This window comes from Ciconia boyciana, chromosome 2 (genome assembly GCF_034638445.1).
Source record: "Ciconia boyciana chromosome 2, ASM3463844v1, whole genome shotgun sequence".
NCBI lineage: Eukaryota > Metazoa > Chordata > Aves > Ciconiiformes > Ciconiidae > Ciconia > Ciconia boyciana.
In genome coordinates, this window is record NC_132935.1 from 126,327,577 (window position 1) to 126,347,603 (window position 20,027).

General features: G+C 46.1%; 2 protein-coding genes across 3 annotated transcripts; one reads left to right on the top strand and one right to left on the bottom strand.

Moving 5' to 3' along the window:
- Positions 1 to 733: 733 nt before the first annotated feature.
- RPL15 (ribosomal protein L15) lies at positions 734 to 5,686 on the bottom strand. 2 transcript variants are annotated; one of them, XM_072853985.1, is made up of 4 exons: positions 5,602 to 5,686; positions 4,406 to 4,587; positions 3,236 to 3,372; positions 734 to 1,093 (listed from the first exon to the last, which is right to left on the bottom strand). In XM_072853985.1, the coding sequence occupies exons 2-4, from the start codon at positions 4,575 to 4,577 to the stop codon at positions 788 to 790; spliced, it is 615 nt and encodes a 204-aa protein (XP_072710086.1). In that variant the 5' UTR covers positions 4,578 to 4,587; positions 5,602 to 5,686; the 3' UTR covers positions 734 to 787. The 2 variants fall into 2 exon arrangements, with proteins under 2 accessions (XP_072710086.1, XP_072710085.1); XM_072853984.1 differs by having other exon boundaries at positions 4,406 to 4,590; positions 5,602 to 5,680.
- A 101-nt stretch (positions 5,687 to 5,787) lies between these two features.
- NKIRAS1 (NFKB inhibitor interacting Ras like 1) lies at positions 5,788 to 18,096 on the top strand. Its single transcript, XM_072853994.1, has 4 exons — positions 5,788 to 5,843; positions 7,475 to 7,601; positions 14,684 to 14,925; positions 17,750 to 18,096. The coding sequence occupies exons 2-4, from the start codon at positions 7,508 to 7,510 to the stop codon at positions 17,987 to 17,989; spliced, it is 576 nt and encodes a 191-aa protein (XP_072710095.1). The 5' UTR covers positions 5,788 to 5,843; positions 7,475 to 7,507; the 3' UTR covers positions 17,990 to 18,096.
- The last annotated feature ends 1,931 nt before the right edge of the window (positions 18,097 to 20,027 follow it).

A 20,027-nucleotide genomic window follows, 5' to 3' on the forward strand; every position in this document is an offset into this window, starting at 1 on the left:
ACCTAACCATGCAGAGTAAATCAGAATGCAGCTCTTCAACACCAGAGAAGTGCTCTCTGTTCTAGTATCAAAAGGCAGATCTAAGAAACACTGTCTCCACTGCAAAATGTACAATGAACAGCCTGGAATCTTGCACAAATGAAGTAATACCTACTCTACAGTCAGTATTTTATTAGTCAACCTAAAACATCATATAGTTCTTTGTGAAGTGTCCATATTCAAAATACTGCGCACTTTAACGAACAGAGCAAGCCTTACCTTTTCTATTCTGTGCTTAGTCGATTTAGCCTATGTTTGCAGATAACACAGGCTCAAGAGCTGGTTTCACACTGAAGACATACAAAAAACAGAACTTGAAAATTAAAATTGCCATTAGTATTTAATCACCTATTAAAAATAAACTAAGCACTTTCAGTTTACATCTCATTGCACAAGATCAAAGCTGGTCTTCAGTCTAAGCACAGGACAGAGACTCTGACCTACACACAGTGAAGTATACTCAGACCAACAGAAGAAAAAAGAAAGTGGACTAGCCATTAAGCTTTCAATTCACACTGCACATGTCTTTTCAGTCTTATCAAAAGTGAAACCCATCACAGAACTCTATGCTCGGGGCCTACAATCTTCACAAATTATCAAATTACATTTTCAAAAACCTTTCAAAATATGGAAACAACTGAACTCCTGGAGAATTCCACACTTCTCCACATAAACCAAGAAGCAGCAGAAGCACTTGTTAAATTCAACAAGCTGCATCAGCTTTATTAGATCGTTACGTTTACAAGAATTAACGGTAACGGTGCAGCTGCAGGGTATTGCGTCTTCTCCAGGCAGCACGACGTGAGCCACCAATGGTGTGGTGGAATTTGTGGCCCTTGCCAAGGCCACGACTCTTCCGCCCGGCTGATGTCAGCCCACGCATCTCTCTGTGCTTGTGAACGGGCTTGGTGATCCATTGGGTATCAGGGTTGCGCCTGATGGTCTTATGGAAGGGATCAATCAGGATCACTTCAAAAAACTTGTAAGTGGAATCTTCACCCACCCAATACGAGTTCAAGACTCTCAGAGCCCCACAGTGACGGCCAGCACGTTCCTAGAGGAAAAAAATAAATGCAGAAGGCTGTAACATCATGGATGCAGGGCACTCTTCATGCAGAAAAATATGGGTAACTCAGACCTAAAATTTTGTAGGTGCTAGAAATTTCAGTTTGCCCTCTCTCCCTAAAATAAATGTTCCCCTTCCAGTTGCAAAGATGCAAGAAAAAGTAATAGCTGAAAGGAATACTCTATTTAAAAAAAAAAAAGGCTGTTTGGATTCCTACATGAAACAGATTTTAAAGAATGTAAGGAGGAAGGTGCTTGGTTGACAGAAGAAAACCATGTTGTACACAGAAGCACTCAATAAGTAAATACACAGAGTTAAAAACAGCTTTAACATGAAGATCAAGATAAAGAGCACAAGCTGCACTTGGGGCCCCGGAAAAATCTTTTGTGGGAAGTTATGAAAGACCGATCAATTTGTACATCCAAAGCTATTCAGGGGAGAAAGACATTTCTGCAGAGAATAAGCCCATACTGACAGGAGAAAAGAAACAGCTGATGTAACAAGTCTTTGTTCCACTGCTGGTATATTAGTGCTTGCTATTCCTATACTCACTTGTAGTTGCAAAGAAGCAGTCTTAGTTTAGAAAACAAAACAAAGCAGAAAATATCAATTATGCAAGTCCATCTGCCTCTCCTGTCAAGAATGCTCCTTATTTAAAACACTAAAGGTGTGTTTAATCCTAGGACTTTACCATCACTGTGGGAAAGTATGAACCAATGGAGCCCACCCACTTTCTATCCCAGTGCAATCCCAACCTATTATTATGGTCTTCCACTAAACAGCACTTGAGTATTTTCTGCATATGTAATAAAATTCTTTCAAGTCCTTGTTTTAGTCTAGCATGTGAGAGCAACACATATTAAGCATTAAAACACCAACCACCCTCAACCAGCTTCTATGTGGGGATGGTAGCTACAATGTAGCTACCAGACAAGTTTTGTATTTCTGTAGTATTTCTATCTGAAAAATGTAAGTCTTCCAGGAAAGTGCATGTCAGATTCAGAAAATTTCAATCTAAAACTGAGGGCCAATAACCTCTTCCATGAGCTGTCACCACAGGTAAACATGTCATTAGCCATCAGATATCTGGTAATAGCATGTATGAAGAACATGCCATGAGCACTGAAAACACAGAATTGCATTTTTAATTTAAATTCATCATCTGTGTTTCTTTTAAATTAGCATGTGCCATTGAGTTCCCCCCCCCGCCTTTTAAAAAACTCCACCATATTCAACTTGCTGAAGTCACTTATGAATATTTTTGAAGTCCTGGGAATAGACAAGTCGTCTGCTTCAAGACAGAAAGGCAATGAGCAGTCTCCATTCTTTCACAATGTCTCTTTTTTGAGAGTGCAGACTAGTATTAATTCTAACCCATTGAAAGTTTTTTCTAAAGGCGAGAGCTACATCTCTTCAACATTGCTGCTGTGGCATTATGAAACTTAAAGATCTCATCCAATGAAAGTTTCCATTTTGAATATTTCAGCAGGTAACAACATCTCACCTAAAACCAAGTTAACCACCAATCTTTGTGCTTGTGAGGTACCCAAGTTTTTTATAAAGAAACAGAAGGTCTCTGGCATGCTGCTGTCAGATCCCATGATACAGCTAAGTACATTGTGCAGCACTCCTACTACGCAATAAGACAGGAACTCATCTGTGCTTTGTGAAAGGACCATTACCTAAAGCTGGTAATACATACAACATGGCAGGGAACACAGAGGTGGGATTTAGTGATGAGTGAAGTCAGACACCTTAGCATATTTGAATTTTTATTTCTCATACCTAACCTGTCATTTTACTGGGGTTTATACTAGTTGTATGCCTATTTTTCATTACAAATATTGTGGCATACTTTAGGAATAAGTATACACTACGAACGTCAATAAACCACCTAAGAAGTACTTTGCCCAGACCCCATTTGTAAAGTCTGAATACTTTTTTCATTTGTCTCAATACAGCTTTTCAAGACATTTTGGTGCTTTCCTGCCATCAGCATTCAAGACCTTTTACCCAACTCATTAGCAAAATAGTTCTTTGGGGTTTTTTGTCTCTAAGTATTTTCAACATTTACAGACTAAGTAAGACCTTCCTACCGCCAAGTTTCTGAGCAATAACCAAAATAGTCACCTCTGCTACAGACTGAAGACTCCGGGCAAACTTCAGCTGGTTAACACCATGATGCACAGGTTTACCATAAGTTGCACCTTTCGGGACTGGGCGTTTACGACCACCACGGCGAACACGGACACGGTAGATAACGTAACCTAAAAGAAATTGTGACTTAGGAACTAGAGGAATTCTGCAGTGTAGCAAGTGCAAATCACAGCAAGGCAATTTTGATGCCCATACGGCATTTCCAACCCCAAAAGCTTCACATTAAAATTAGGTCACTATACCAATCTTCACCAAAACCCACAACTGTTTTTGCTACTTCCATTACAACTGAGTAAGGAAGTGATGTCCTGTCATGATTATTTTTTTACTTCCAAACCAGAGTTTACGGCACCTTTCCACTATGCAGTTCCAAATACACTAAGAACGGCTCCAGCTATGTTGTAACACAAAAACCTCCCACCCTGAAACACCCAATAAAACAACCACCCCAAACTAAAAGCCCATATTCTGATAGTAACATTCATGAAGCACTGAAGGACAAGCCATCCATAAACCCTACTGAAATCTGATCACTGAAAAATGAGGAAGCTAGACAAACTTCACAAACAGTAACACAAGCGTAGACTCTTAGCTTTGTATTTTCACACAGTGAACAAACATACTGTTTCAAGGATTTGCTCAAGTTGCAGATGGACGGCCACTTTCCCCAAGTTTCTTTCACTGACCAGTAACTTTTCTAACGACAGCACAAACTAGGCCGTCTTGCTTACTCAAGCTCATACAGCTGTAACACAGTCAAAGTAATGCATGATAAAATCTGGGCAGAAAAAGGACACCTCCCCAAACCTAGGATACTAAAAGCACTGGTCAACTCTGCAGTACTAACACAGCACAAGAGCAAAAATTAAAGCCAAAGCCCTCTTGATCTCCATCTGCCAAAATGGCCATAGAAGGCGTGAATTCAAAACTACACGAAGTACGGCTTTGGGCTGTGGGCACTGCTACTAATTTAACACATTTATAATATTAAGTTCATTTAACTGCAGGACACTTCAGGTTCTCGGGGAATATTTAAGTTTCAGATTTTGTTATTCTACTATCACTTAAGGAAGGAAGGAAGCTGACATAAAACTTGGTCACTCCATCATGAAGCACATGGACTTCACCTCTCCCTCTCATTACCTTGCTTGGCCTTATATCCCAGCCTGCGGGCTTTGTCTGGTCTGGTGGGCCGGGGAGCTCGGTGCAAGGCAGACAGCTGGCGATACTGCCAACAGCGGACACGGAGGAGGAATCGCATCACATCCGACTGCTTTTTCCTCCATAGCTCCTGGATGTACTTGTAGGCACCCATGTTTGTCTACCTGCTGAATCAAAAGATCTATTAAAAAAGTGTGCCAAATATGATTCCAGATGTGAACAGCTTCCAACAGACATTGCATAAAACCATACACATAACACCACTGACACATAGGATGCTCTCAAGCTTCTTTACACCACTGGCACATCGGGTAACATGGCCCACACTTGACAGCCTCCAACAGGACACACAGCAGTTGCCATTCCCAGCAATTTTCTTCCTTTTGATATGTTCTTAAGCGTCGAACTCCTCAGCTGAGGATTTTTCAGATGCTTATGTCAGATACTACCAAAATCGACAGTTAATATCTGAACCAAGCTGTTCAACATCTGAACCAAGTGGTAAATATAATCTATAAAAAAGTATGTGACTGTGAGTGCTGTGGTCTTTATTTTTCATGTGGTTTAATTACCTCTAAAAACTTTTGAGCTCTCACACACCTGTATCAATTAGCAGATGTAAGTGAACTCCACCATGCCACCACCGAAATCACCACCAGAAAAACGCAGCTCATTTTATTTGCACCAAAAAAACCTGTTCACGTGTGATTTTCCTCATGCCCCTCTGCCCAGCCATGGCACAGCTCTTGCCATCCCAAGCTACCTCTTCTTTACGATTGCATTGTGGCATACAACACCACAAACGAACTGCAAACCCAGCGTCAAACCAAAACGTGCGGCCTGTAATCAACGTGCACCCGCTACCTTGCGGTGTGCGGCCTTCCGCTCACACCAGGCAACCCTGGGTCCGGCTGAGTGTCCCCATCACCTCCCCACCCCACACCCCGGGCAGACAGGCTGCTCCGACGAGGCGCAGCCCACAGGCCCTCCACCGGCCTCCCAGAGCCCGCGGCCCGCCCGGGCCCCGCTCCCCGCAGAGCCCCCGCGCCGCGGGAGCAGCCCGTCCCACCCCGCCAGGGTGGCGGCGGGCGGGGGCGGCAGCGGGACGAGCGGATGGCCGCCTCTGGGCCGGGATGGAGCCGGATTGCGGGAAAGGCCGAGCAGAGACAAGCCCTCACCTGATGGCGCCCAGCACCGGAAAGGAAGAGGCCTGCTTCCCACACCCCCTTGCGGCAGCATCGCGCTTCCGGCGGCGGCAGCGGCGCCTCATGGGTAATGTAGTCCCGGGGGAGCTGGGCCGCCGGCCCCGCCCCGCCCCGCCTCGGCCCGGCCCCCGCGCCCGCCAATGGGCGGCAGGGGGCGGGGCTCGGCGCGCCAGGCCGGCGCGGCTCAATGGGGAGCGGTGGGAGGCTCGGCCCAGGTGCGCGCTCGCGCTGGGGCGGGGGCGGGGGGCGGCCCCGGGGGCGCGCGGGGCCGGGGGCGCGCGGAGCTGCAGGCGGGGGTGCGCCCCGGGACACGGCCCGGCCCGGCCCGGCCCGGCCGGGGGCCTGCGGAGCTGGGGGGCTGGCCTTGCGGCAGGGGCTTTGCAAGCTGGGGCATCCTCTGAAACACCCCCTCCCCCCCATAAGAGCCCCCAGCTCGGTAGGGATCGGGGCGGGGGGGGGGTGGTGTGACATGGAGAAAGAGTACTTTAAAAGAAATCCTGAAAAGAACCTTAAAAAAATCCTAAAAAATAATAATTAAAAAAGATCATAGAATGAAGTCATAAATTCTAAGGGGAAGAAGAGCCCTGCAAACAAGCCTAGGGCCTGTTCAGCGCGGGGGGGAGCAGTGCAGTGCCCTGGGCTGGCCCAGGGAGCCCCGGTGCCGCAGGCCTGGGGTGCTCTCCGGAGGGGGCTCCCCGCCGAGGTGAGCGTGAGCAGCCGGTGCTCGGGGCAAGGCCCTGGCTTTACCCCTTGCTGTCGGTGCCGGCGGGGCCCTCAGCCCGGTCCGCTCACGTCCCTCCCGCGCACGGTGCTGCACAGGTGCCCCAGCAGTTCTGTGCCTGCCGCTGCGCGCCTCCTCCATGCCCACAGAGGTGAATTTGCAGGAGCAGGGAAGGGGCCTGGTGCTGAAGAGGCCTTTGTCCCCCTCTCTGGCTCCCAGCTGCATCCCCAGCGTGCTGCTGTGGAGGCGTCGGGCCCTGCCAGGGAATCAAAATGGGCATCAGGCTTTCCCTGCCTGAAAGTCCCCTCTGCCTCCCTGCGGCTGCGGGGTGACCTTTCTGTTTTTCAGTGTGTGCTTTGTAGAGCACCCTGGCTTGTGAAGCGTTACCCAGTTAAACGGGAATCGAAACAGCCCTTCCTGGTCCTAAAAAGGTATCTTGGGCTCTCTCTGTGGCAAACTGCTCCAAACAGCGACCGGAGAGTTAGGGCCTGCCGCCCTGCCATGGCTCACTTGCAACTGCCCCTGGCTTCTGGAGGCCTCCTACTAAAACCAACCCTCGCCCATCCAAACTGATTTAAAACAGACCAAAAAACCTGCTTTTGCATTTGCTTTCCTGTGCTTCTGCCTTTAACGCTCCTATTTTCTAGCTCCTAGTCTGTAGAAGCTAGAAACTTTCTGTGTGTGGAACAAAAGGGAAGGAACGGCCGTTTTGTTGCATTTCCAGAAGCCATCCTGATACCATCAGGTACCATCAGGCCCGCAGCAAAAACACGAGGCCTGATAACGCAAGTCTTGCAGTGTACACACACGCCAACAAGCACAACCTCTGCCCCAGAGGGTTTACAGACTTCAGCTCTCGCAACAGTCTCCCTGAGCCTGACGGGACGAGCGTCGAGGCTGCAGGCAAGCATCGGCACCGATGGCAGCAGCCTAAAACCTTAAAAAATGGTGTGGGAGGAAACTCTAATCCTAAAAATATCGGTCGCTGGTGAGCGCCTGGGAGGGAGCTGTGCCTCCGAGTCACCGGCTGCTTCACGTTTTGCCTCTCGCCTTTCGGGGGCTTTGCTTCTGTCTGGTGTGAGCTCTGCCACCGTGCCAGGCTAACAGACTCCTGTGTCTGCACAGGGCTCGCCTGCTGACTCTGCCCTCTCGGGAAAGATGGGAAAGGGCTACAAGGTGGTGGTTTGTGGAATGGCCTCGGTGGGAAAGACTGCGATTTTGGAGCAGCTTCTCTATGGAAAGCATACTGTTGGTGAGATATTTTTACTTTTTTGGGGGGGGGGGATTGTTTCCTTTTCCAGAATCTTGTTCTGTGTGGGCCCCCAAAAAGGAGTAACTGAGGACTGCAAACTGCACTGAGGTGAAGGAGGAAATTAACGTGGTTTTATTGCATCTCTGGGTGGTTCTTGAAATTTGTAGTCCCTTGCTTACCGATTTTTAAAAGAGGCTTGGAGAAGAACCCTTTCCGTGATGTTCCCAGTTATAAAAGACATGAATGTTTAAAAAGAAACAAACACAGAAAGCAGGCAACGTGCTTGCTGCCTATTTACATAATATCTTGTTCCCTGAAAGATGCTGTAGATGCCTGAAAAATAAATAGATATCACATGATGAGCGGAGAGACTGTTTAGACTTTTGTTCCGTCTTTGTAAAGCTTTATTTCGCTTAGTTTTGGCTAATATTTAATCAAAGCGCTGAAAAGAAACACAGCTCTGCTTTAGGTCCCACAGTCTTTGCTGAACTTCAAGGGCCGAGCTTATCGGCTCAAAGAAATCCTCCTGTGGAAAACTGACTTGAGAGAGGAGCATGGGATGTCTGAGACTTGCTGTGCACAAAAGAAAGGGAACGAAGGCAAAGCTGGCTTGTTTCCCTCTGTTTCCACATGACTTGGCTTTGAGAGGAAGGGCAACGATCAGCAGGCTGATGAATTATTCCTGCGTCACCCAGAAACAAGGGGTGGCACCAGGGGTGAATCTGAGGGCTTTGACAGAAGATGTCTAGTCCATTTGTATCTCTTCCTTGGACCAGTAAATTAAATGTTGGGGTAAGTTATTGGATAAACACTAGGATTTCTAGAACGGTGCTCTGCAGGCACTGTGCCTTTAAAATGTGTGGATGGGTGGAATTTGCTGGCAAAGCGTGATACAGAACTGCGTGCTAATACCCTTGTTTAAAGGGAGGATTTCCTCTAATGTTGCAGCAACATCTGTTTCCAGCATCCTACTGAGCCCTATGCACGTAGCCCCATATAGCTTTCAGTGTGAAGGCCGCAAAACCTGCAGCCTGAAGGTTTTTCCCTTTGCTACAGACCTGCCTCTCCTTTGCGCTTGGTGATTGTCAGACACAGCCAAGCAGCATAAGCAAGGCCACGTTGCTTAAATCGTATTGCCTTGCATTACTTCCTGCCCCAAGCTCCTATTAGCAACCCAGGCAGGAAGGATATTCGGGTGTTGCTGATCGTGGGAGCTATTTATGGAGCCAGCCATGTACATGATTATACAACGTCATGGATACTGGCTGACATAACCGGAGGGAGGCCTCGTGCTCCGGGTTTAGCTGCGGGTGTCCCTCTGTTGCTCCCGAACGCTCTGCTCCAGCTCAGCCCCTGCGCAATGCAGACTTTCCCCCTCGTCTCTCAAAAAGATCAGTTTTCCTTTCCTGCAGCTCTGCTCTTATTTTTCGGAGTTAACAGTAAGGGAGGGAGCAGCTGATAGTGGAGGGGAGGTGCAAGGGGAGAAGGAAGAAGGTAGCCTCCCATTTTTTATGGCTTTGGTCAAATCTTATTCCCAAGATATTTGGAGAAAGAGGGCAAGTAGTGGAGTCAAGATCAGCGTAAGGAGAGGGCTTGTACAGAGCCACTGAAGCCCCAAGGGACGAGTGGCCACAACCCAGCACTTTTGATCTCACCTGCGTGTGCCATCAGGCACACTTTGGGGGACGGGCTGCTATGTTGGTGTTTCTGGAAGTCCCACTGAGTGGCCACCGTCCTCCCTGCCTCTTCTTCAGCCCATGGGCAGTACTGGCAGAGGGTGCCTGAAGTACGGTAAAAACGGTTCCCAGATCTCTAGCTACTGCTCCAATCTGTGTTGATTTAACCCTCAAACTGTGGAGGCAGGACACCACTGTGAGGGTCTCACTGGGCAAGGACAGACTTTAAGGACTCGTGAGTCCTTGATTGCTCCTCAGCTGAGCGGCTTTAAACTGCGCAGACCCGCTGCTGGTGCTACCATTGCAGGGGTGGCCTCTCCACGCTTAAAACATGATTACTGAATCTCAATCCTCATTTCCTAAAGCTTGTGAGCACCAGAAAGCTGACATGTACGTCTTGGCTGCTGGCCTTTTTGGCAGGAGGCAAAAAGGACTAGTGTGTTTGCTGAAAGCCCGTCTGTTCAGAGCCAACTAGGAAGGCAGCTCACCGGGTACAGGAACGTGGACACAAGCTGGTTCAAAACCTGTGCTTCCTGACTGACGTCAGGAGCAGCTCTGTGGCCAGTCCGAGGGCCAGGGAGAGGGGACAGAGTGCCGTGGGGAGGACTGCTGAGCCAAGGCACGGAGTCTCTCTGTTCCTGATGGCATCCACATCCTCCTCCCAGTGACAAGAGGGGTCCTCAAACGTGGTTGCAGGCTCAGAGCACAAGGTCTGGTGCCATCCTCCGAGGTGTCCCAGCCACTGACATGGGGGTCTCCTCCTGGCTGTAAATCAGCCGTGAGTCTATGTCAGTGCTAACTAACGTGCCTCCTGTTGACTTTCCTGTAAAAAGGAGTGGTGGCACAGCTGCTATCAGGGAAGTGATTAGTGTCCTTGGAGGTTTCATGCTGCTATATAAAGCCCTTGGCTTTGAGCCCATGCTCCTGTCTGTGTGCTTGGTGATGGTGCTGTAAACTCAGTTGCACTGTGTTTTTGCACTGTGTTTTTCTTCCTAGAAAAATGTGTACCTTCAGCTCTCCTCGGCTTGTCATGGATGAAGTCCCTAAGTGCTGGCAGTTGCTTACATGGTCAGCAGCTAGCACTCTTGCAAAGGCACCAAGATTGCTTGAGGTCAGAGGAAAAATTACTAGGGAGGGAGGAATACCCCTGAAAATGGAATATCTGTGTCCCTGGAGCATGTGAGCAACAGTGTGTGGTACTGGGCTTTGTGCTAGGCTTTAAAACTGTCAGAGAGGCTGTTTGGCTTGGGCCCTCAGATGAGAAAGGAGAGGGGAAAAAGATGAGAGATGCTGTCAGAGCCGCGTAAAGTAACGTACGTATTGCTTGGCACCCTCTCTGGCTAAACTGAGACAAGGAATCAAACAAAACCTGAAAGATGTTTGAAATGGGTGCAGATTTACCTTTGAGTCATGCAGGGACTATATTGCCATAGGTCGGGCCAAATAGTTGTTAAGGCTTGCATGTAGGTGTAGGGTTGCCTGGTACCTGGGACGATCTCTCTTTTTCTGGCTTCAATGTTGTGTTTTTCCAAATCCTCCACCTTCTGTTGCACTCCTGAAGAAAGAGGGGCCAGTCTTTTCTCCTTGGTCATGAAATGGGTCCTTGACTGGCAGCAGAAGTTTGTCCCTCTAAATACCTGTGGTACCTGGCACTGCTTGGTCTGAGCTCTCTTGAGAGAGCTAACAGGAGAGGTGCTGGCTTAACTTTGGCACAGCATGTGAGTGTAAAAAGGATAGGTGTTTTTCCTTAAACAGTGCTCCTGTTCAGTGATGGCACAGTAAGGAGTCTTCCTTCTGCCTTTAAAATATCTCTGGCCCCTCAAACTATGGTAAAGCTTATCAGCTAAGCAGGAGGAGATGAGAACTTTTCCTACAGAAAATGCGATTTTCCTTATCTCTGCCTCCTGGCTGGGTGAATAGCTGGTATGGTCAGGTTAATCATAAGTAGCTACTTCAAATCATCTTACTAGCTGGGAATGAAAACACCATATATTACTGTGGTAGAACCCATAACGAGAGAGACTTTGCTTTGCTTGGTCTCGGATGGAGGGATTTGGGGTTTTAGCTTTCACAGGTCCAAAGATGTGGAGGCTAATTAACCAAATTATGCATTCTTACATCTTTGTTTCTTAAATCAAAACTATCTCCTGGCAGAGCTGCAGTCAGCTTTGTATTTTAGAAATGGATGAAAATGGAGCTGAATGTATGCAACTGAGGGTCACAACTGTGGCTACTGGTTGGTGGGACCAGTACTTAACTAGCAGCCAAATCTAAATAGACCAGCCCCTGTTGAGTCCTGTCCAGCTCTTCTCCCTAATCAGGGATCCTCTGATACGCTATCATTTCAGATCGAAGTAAGCAAAGCCTCTTACCCTGGAGTTGTAGAAGCACAAGGAATAGCACGCTTTAGGAGCTATTTGCTGAATTGCTGCTGGGAAGAGGGAAGGAGAGATTACATAGGAGATCTTCAAAAGTACTCAAGAAGACACAAAATTTGCACTGCATTTATGTTCAAGAGTAATTTGGGAACTTCTGAAGTTCCATCCATCAAGTTTTGCTTTATTTTGGTATTTGCGATATCTCTGCCTTGTCTAGCCTGAGTGTGCAGTATTCATTAGTATATTGAACCTTTTCTTTTCCTCATTGGGAAACCACCAGGGGTTGAAACACCACCCAATTTATGACTGAGTTCCTTGCAGTTCCTCTGTGGCAGCAGTCAGTAACATAGATTAAGACCTTTCTGCCTCTCCCAAGACTTGCACCAGCTAAGTAGGCACTAGAGAACGGTATCAATGTTCTGTCTATTCCTCCCTTTCCTCCCTAACTTTTTTCATCTTTTGTTTCCAAAGAAACCACAAGATTATTCACTGTCTTGTTAGTTCCCCTTTCCCCCCCATAGCTTCTGAACCTGAAAGCTGGTTCTATCTGCCTGTTCATCTGTGTCACAGCAGTAGATACCTCAAAATATGTTTCTGTAAATTTAGAAAAACTGATAGCAGGAGAGAGAGAAAAGGCCCATGATAATGCTGTCCTCCAAGGAAAACCTACTCCAGCTGGCAGCAGTCAGCAGGGCAGTAACTCCCCAGCACAAGCTGCCCTTGCCCACCCAGGTGGCGAAGGTGGGAGGACTCCTGGGGATGCCAGTGAAGGAAAGGAGAACCAGGGTCCTTGTGACCAGGAGGATGGGATGGTGCCAGACACCTTCCTAGGACACTGGGCTTTCCTGACTAGTTCTGCCGCTTGTACAACAACTTGCCCGGCACATGTTTGAATGGAGACTGGGAAAGTGCATAAATGGGGATGGTGCTGACAAGAAGGTAAGTATCGTGGCCAGCAAGATGTGGCTAGCACATGGTCTGGGCTTTGGAAGCAGGGCCTAGAATAAGGTGACACAGGTATGTCTAAAAATTATCTGTGTTTGCTTAGGAATCTACTTGCATATACTCCCTCCCCCAATGTACGTAGGTGAAATTTCACCTCTGGAATCTGATACTGATGCATAAATTCCAGTTCCCTCCAAAGGGCCTCCCCCCCATTTCACATCAAAATTTGTTGCTCTATTCTGCTGACTTAACTCCCAGATCTTAATTTTTCCTCTTCATTTTCAAGTAGGATGTTAAAAGACATAATTTTCACTGCTACTTTTAATGCCATTAGGAAGAGACTGTCACAGGAGAATGTGGATATATTAAAGACTGTTGAATTACAGTGCAGCATTTAGATGGTAAAAACCTGTACAACATTATTCATTGCTTTCTAAAAAGAAAACTTAGGTACTGATGGTTCAGTCCTTCTTGCCAAAGTAGTATTAGTGATGCTAGATATTTCCTTGACCTATCTGTACAATGCAACGCAGCAGAGCAAGAAAAAATACAGTGCTATACCAGGAAGGGCTCTATTACCTACTTCAGTCTTTAAAAATGCCCTTGTAACACATTCTCCAACCATGCGGAATGCGTTCGTGCTTCCTCTTTTTATTAACCTTTGTTTTGTCCTTCTGCTTTTAGTTTTGCTGTCGCACGTTAGCGTGGTAATTTGGAGGCAAGATAAATTAATTCATTGCAAACCTAATAAGAGTTTGATCTATGAAGACTGCACAGAGAGGGGCAAAAAGAACAGCTTGTGCCACTTTCCTGCACAGGAATGCTGCATACATCATGGGAAACCATCAGCGTGGGTGGAATGCTTTAGCTTGTTTGTCAATGTGAAGTATTTTGAATAGTGTCATTGAATATAGCAAAATCCTTATTTTCACAGGCCAGATAATCCCTCATGTTTTCTTAAACAATGCACTAATATGGTCCCTTTTAGGCAGACAAAGAATAATGCAGTGCTCATTATTGTAGCCCTGCAACAGCAAACAATTCATGTATACAGGAGTGCAGTGGAGGCAAAAACGTGGATTGCAGAGGATTTAAGTATATGGATTTAAGTATATGAATACTTAAAACCGACTCTGAAAGTGGCCCAGCTACACTATACCTGGTTTGTTGGGACCTGTAACCTTATGCATCTGCATCCAGGGGACCATGAAGCTATAGTGATCTATGCGTTATCAGGTTTGGCTTAGAAAAAAATGTTTTAATTAGTTCAAAGTAAGCTGCCTTGAATTACCTCATGTTCACCATGAGGAGAGAGGAAGTAGAGCCAGTATGCAGATAGTTACCATGGAGCAGGTGATATATATATATTTGAAAGCTTGTTACCTTGTGCATGCTCTTACCTTGAAGTAAATGAGCTTGCTCCTATTAGCAAATCTGAGTCATTTTAGATCCCTAAGGGATGGAAAAAGCTCATTGTGTATTTGAGTAAATATAGCATGCAACTTTGCTTGCATGCAAACATCCCCTTCCCTTTCTGGCTTGATTTCACTTGTTGGTTAGTTGTACCACCAATACACATTCATTTCCAGAATTATTCCTTTGGCTCCTGCTTCTGCCATGCGATCCAGCTCAGTATGAAGCAAAGAAGCAGGCTCAAGATGTTAGTACTTGACTACCTGGTGTTCTTTGGCTGTTCTTCCAAAAGGGTATGTTTGGGCAGGCCCGTTTGCAGCATGTTTGGCACAGAACTGGGTGGCTGGAGTTTGGGAAACCTGGGGGAAGAGCCATATATCTTATCCTATCCTGAATATACATATTGTATAGATTAATTTTACAGGCATAATCATGTGCTCATATATTAGATGGTTGTATTTATGCAGTGTCACTATTGTAAATAGCTGGTGCGGTGATCTATGAATACAGCCCTTCATGGGGATGTCAGGCAAGGTCGAGTCCAGGTCAAGTCACTCTGGAAAACATGCACTGAAAGCTATTGTGGGGTAAAATTCTGCTGTACTGCAAATAGTTCTTATAGCGGTGCTGTACTTACACCAGTTGAACTTTCCTGCTTGTTTTAAAACAGGCTTAGAAGAGGGTGCCACAATGGAAGATGTCTATTTAGCATCAGTGGAGACAGACCGAGGTGTGAAGGAACAGTTACGGCTTTATGACACCAGGGGTCTGCAGGAGGGTGTAGAACTGCCAAAACACTATTTCTCTGTTGCTGATGGTTTCATTCTTGTGTATGCCGTGACCAGCCTCGAAGCTTTCCAAAGAGTTGAACTGCTCAAAAAGGAGATCGACGTCTTTAGAGACAAAAAGGAGGTAAATGCATGGCACCTTAACTGCTTGGCTTATCGCTATATCAGTGATAGGAAGTTAAGGTTGCAAAGCATAGATTTTGTTTCTGTAAAACTCCCATACAAAGGAAAAGGAATGTACCCACAGCCCTGGGCAATCCAGCAAAAGGAAGCTTTCTCGTGCTGGGGAAGCCTAATTCACATGCCATGCAGGTCATGCAAAAGAATGTGGGTTTTTTTTCCTCCTTACTTCCTCTACTACAGCTAAAACTCAGTTAGCTGAATGCACCAGCCAGGACACTTATCACTAATAAAACATATGGTCTACAGCAGTGCAGTTCATATGTTTTTTTTAGATATTGTACACGGGAAGTCAAGTGCATAGAAAAATATAACGAAGGGCATTATCTTTGTTTGTTTTGTATTCATGTACTTGATGGCTTCCAAACTAGCGTAATTGACAATGGGTCTCCCAGACATTAGTCAATTGGCAAAGCGGCTTTAATGTATTTTAACAACCATATTGAATCAATTCAATTGTGTGAAATGACTGCTCTATTTTCCCTTAGAAAGCAGCTAGTGTTTTCAGCTGACAGTGTTCCAGCTTAGCTAAACAAATATAACTTGCATGTGGCATTAGCATTATGGCTTTTCTTACAGTATCTTTATATTCTCAAGTAGTTTTTCCTGTTAAGTGTCTTTAGCCTACAACTTTCCAATTGTCTGGTTTATGCTGTTAAAAAAAAAAGTGCATGAAGAATTAATTGGATAATGGCAGGGAGAGACTTCCCAAAAATGTAACTTGTTTAGTACTGACAGCACATAGAGTGGTGGAGAAAGGCAGGCTTCAAGTTTGACAACAGCCAAATGTGCAGTCACAGGAGAGGTATGTTAGCTGGTAGGGCTGGTGTGAGCTGCAGACTGTCACGTATATCAGGGATATGCGAGTCAATCACAGCTCCCTGCAGGGCAAGGAAAGGTGGACGAGCAGGAAATTTTTCCCAGGCGCTGTGTTTTGTGAAGGCCCCGATTTGTTACTTTACAGCATGCTGTAATGCAGAGAGGGAGTCACAGCCCCAACAGGATCTGTGTCCCTCTTTCTGTGCTACCTGCCAGAACTCTCTCGTTGCATGCAGGTATTTTAGAAAACAGCCAATTCGCTTATCCCCTGGGAGAGTTTAAAGTTGTGATGTTGACTGAGGATACCATAGTCAAAAGAGCAGCGCCCACAATAAACTGGATAAATTAGTTTTATTCCTGTGATTTCTAGTCCATATAAATTATGCTTTGAAGCAGGTAGAAGGTGAGATCAGGAGTCCTACTTTAAGATAGCATCAAGAGGCTTAAAGTTTGGGCTCTGCTAGAATGCATCCTTAACTGAATTAGGGATGTATCTCCACACATGGTGCTTCTGAGCTGGCAGAACTTCACCTTGTTGAGTGGCACAGTCCCCTGTTGTGTGGCAGATGACAGAAAGCACTGATGGCTGGTTCCTTGCCTCTGCTGGCTGTGGGGGCTCTCCAGCACGCACCTGAAAGCCTGGCCAAGTTTTATACTAAATAGAAGTTGTGTTCTCTCACACTGACAGAGCTTAACCATAGGTAAAATTCAGTTGGAGCATGCGGTAAATGCATATGAAGATTATAGCTTCTTTCAAAGCCTTTGCAGAGGGAAAAAACATTTTTTCCAAACACTATGGAGGGGCTGCTATAGAAAATAAAGGAAGCCTCAGACCTCACAGGAACAGGACAAACATCTCTAGCTGGAAAGGAACAGAAAGCATCCTGGAGTTAGCCTGATGAACAGGAAAGACCAAGCAGGTGTGGCCACAGCAAAAACCCCAAATCATCAGCAAGAGAGGACTTTATCACTTGATCTTTGTCAAACCACTAGTGTAGAGATGAGACCAGAGTTTGACTAAGGACCTTGAACTATAAATATAGGCATGGTTTCCTCTAAAAGCTGATGCTGGTAAAACATTTTTAGAAAATGGTTAATTTAAATAGGCAGGAGCAATAACTAAGTGGCCAGCACTACCTTCAGCACTTCCTAGAACTGAGGTACTGGGCAGGCCACTGAGCTCAGCCACACTGTACTGTCTCGGTGATACAGAAGTCACTTGATTGATCCTTACAACTAAAAGGTCTGATTGATATAGCTGTGCTGCTCTGGTTAGCTCACCGGCTGCTCTTGAAACTGCTTCCAAGAGGATGGTACTGGTGCTTACCTGGCCCTTTCAGCGACAGAAGACTGTTGGATTAGGTCCCTCTGGTGGCTTACGCTGCATGCAGGAGCGGGCAGCCAGCTGGGCTGGGAGAGGGGTCTATGCTCAGTGTGCCCAGGCTGCTTGCACTGGCTGCCTTGTGGCAGGGTTGGCTTTAGTTATATTGTGGGCTGGGGCTTGGGAAAAAACAAGCTGGGCAAAATCCACAGCTGTAGGGTCCAGGCTTTCTCTGCTGCCATGCATTTTTTCATCGCTCAAGCATGCGCTGCTCTGACCAACTCAGATGTCATGCTGTTATCATTTGTCTAGGGCAGCTCAGTTGCCAAGTAAATGGAGAATAGGGCTGCTTAACTTTGGCTCTCTTGGGTATTGTTTCCCTTTAAGCAATCGGGGGGAGAAGGGGAAGTCCTGCATATCCTATGATTAAAACCAGCTTCCAGCCCACAAGTAGAGGAGGATAATTCAAATCCCAGGCCCTGATCTTCCAAACTACATGCAGCTTACCTCGTGCCAGTGCTAAGTTAAAGAACAGGTCTGAACTGTGTTGCTACTTGCCTGCTGTTTAAAAGCGCTGTGCGTGGTGGATGCTTTTTGTATAAAGCTCACCCTTTCATTTTGTTTGTAGGTAACAGTTATTGTCTTGGGAAACAAAACTGACCTCCTGGACCAAAGGCAAGTGGAAACAGAAGCAGCACAGCAATGGGCAAGGGCCGAGAAAGTGAGACTGTGGGAAGTGACTGTGACAGATCGGAAAACACTGCTTGAGCCCTTCACCTTCTTAGCTAGCAAACTCTCCCAGTCCCAGAACAAATCAACATTTCCCTTGCCTGGAAGGAAGAGCAAAGGGAATAACTGTGATAACTAAGCCACCTTAGCATTGTCTGCTGCTGCCAGGTCACAGCCTAAGTCCTTTCTGTGCCATTTGCTTCTCAGTTTCACTTAAAGCAATAATCTCATTCAGCAATAAAATCAGCAAGCTTATGGCTAAGAGGTATCCTTCCTTCTCACAGACTTGGCTTGAAAAAGTCACCGGTGGTAAAAGCCTTAAAAAGCGCTTCATGAGAGGAGTTATCTTGCAACAAGGGTTATGGAGGAGGGAGGGACAGGTGGACGCCTCTCTAGCAGGGGGCTTTGACTATGCCTGGATACAGCCATGTTGAGGGACAAATCAACAAGCTTATCATTAAGCAATCCCCCTGCAGATCTATAGCCTCTAGTCACAAATGGTACTAGCTGCAATAAGCATTCAATTTGGAGAGAAGATATGTTTGAAATGGCAACAGTCCTTTTACCTTGACCTTAAACAGGGCCACGGGGCTTTTTGTTGCTGCAGGAGGCTGAGGTCAGTGTGTTGTTGCAGGAGAAGGGTTTGGGGCAGGAGGAACAACTACCAGCAGATTTAGCCACTGAAGTTCTGCTAGTGTCTGGAAGAAAAAAAAAAAAAAAAAAAAGGAAAAAAATCTTGTGGGAGATACTAGAACAGATCTACCCCAACATGAAGCTTGTCAGCAAAGTCTGGCAAGTAGTGCTTTCAGCTCAGGAATTTATTTGTACAAACCAGAAAAGCTCTCAGAGCACTCATTAATTTAACTGCGACCTGAAGGACAACATAGCTGTATGTGGTTTTGTTCCAGCATGTCAAGTACAAATCAGTCACATTCACATAGGTGATAATTTTACTGAGAAATTATACAGAGCAATTTTGTATGCAGGAGGTACTGCCCAGGCTCTGCTTAGTGCATTGCATAATACTCCTACCCAGCCGTTCAGCCAAGCTGCAGTAATCCACCCTCGGTACGTAGCTACAGGCCAGATAACAACCGGTACAAACTGCTGTACTACTTCGTGAGAGGGGGCTAGGGAGTGTAGGAGGCTGCCTCTTGGGAACATCCCCATGGCAAATGCCCAGAAATACCTGTACAAATGGCCTTGGTCTTAATATGCCACACATCGTCCAGCAGCAGGAGCACAGTTGTATGTGCTGTATTTGAATCTCCACACTGGTAAACCTGTGCTGCAGGAATCTGGTGTCCTAGGTCAGCCTGTCAGTAAACCAAACAAAATTGGATATAGAGGGACAGAATGAGCAAACATTCCCAGAGAGAGTGGCCAGCTTTTGGCCTCTTAACAACCTCTTATACTAATTGATACTAGCTTTTCTTTGTATTTGAAGACAAGAGTGGGGAGAGGGAGTGAACTGAAGTACCCAATTCCCTCATTTTCCACTAAATTAATGTTGTTTTGAACAAATATTGAGGATTTCACTGTGAGTCAGCAAAACCACAAGCAGTATTTGCACTGTCATATCATAACTGCTAAATAGTAAATGTGCTTAATGATCACAATTAAGCTGTGTGCTTATAGCATTGCTCTTCCTGAATACCGACAAATGAAGACTGCCAGCATTACTAATGTCAGAGCAGCAGTACAATTCACTAAAAATTAAGCAGGTATTCCTACCTCTATAATGAAGGTAGATGAAACTGTTTATGTGCTTTGCTCAATATAGTTTGGATTGCTGTGGCCAAGGAGTAAGATAAGAGAGCAATTATGAATGAGCAAGCTCTTGTAATGCCCTGCTGGAAACATACAATTGTTTCCATTGCAACACTGCAGCTGAGTAAGCACTATAGCACGACCTCCCCCAGCCTGGCTAGTAATAGTCATTGTCCCCAGCGATGCTGCAGAACAACACTCCCTCCTCACTCATTTCCTACCAAACACACGTGTACTCAAGGCTTCTCCCTACCCAGAAGACTCTGCATCTGCCTGCGTGCTTGGGAGGAGGGGGTGACTTCAGAGCAGCAGCAGTTCACCTCCTTGCTGCAATTTCTCACCAAGGAATTAGTTATGTTCCTCCTCTTTAGCTCTGCAGCACCCTTCTTCTAGAAGGGACTTGATTC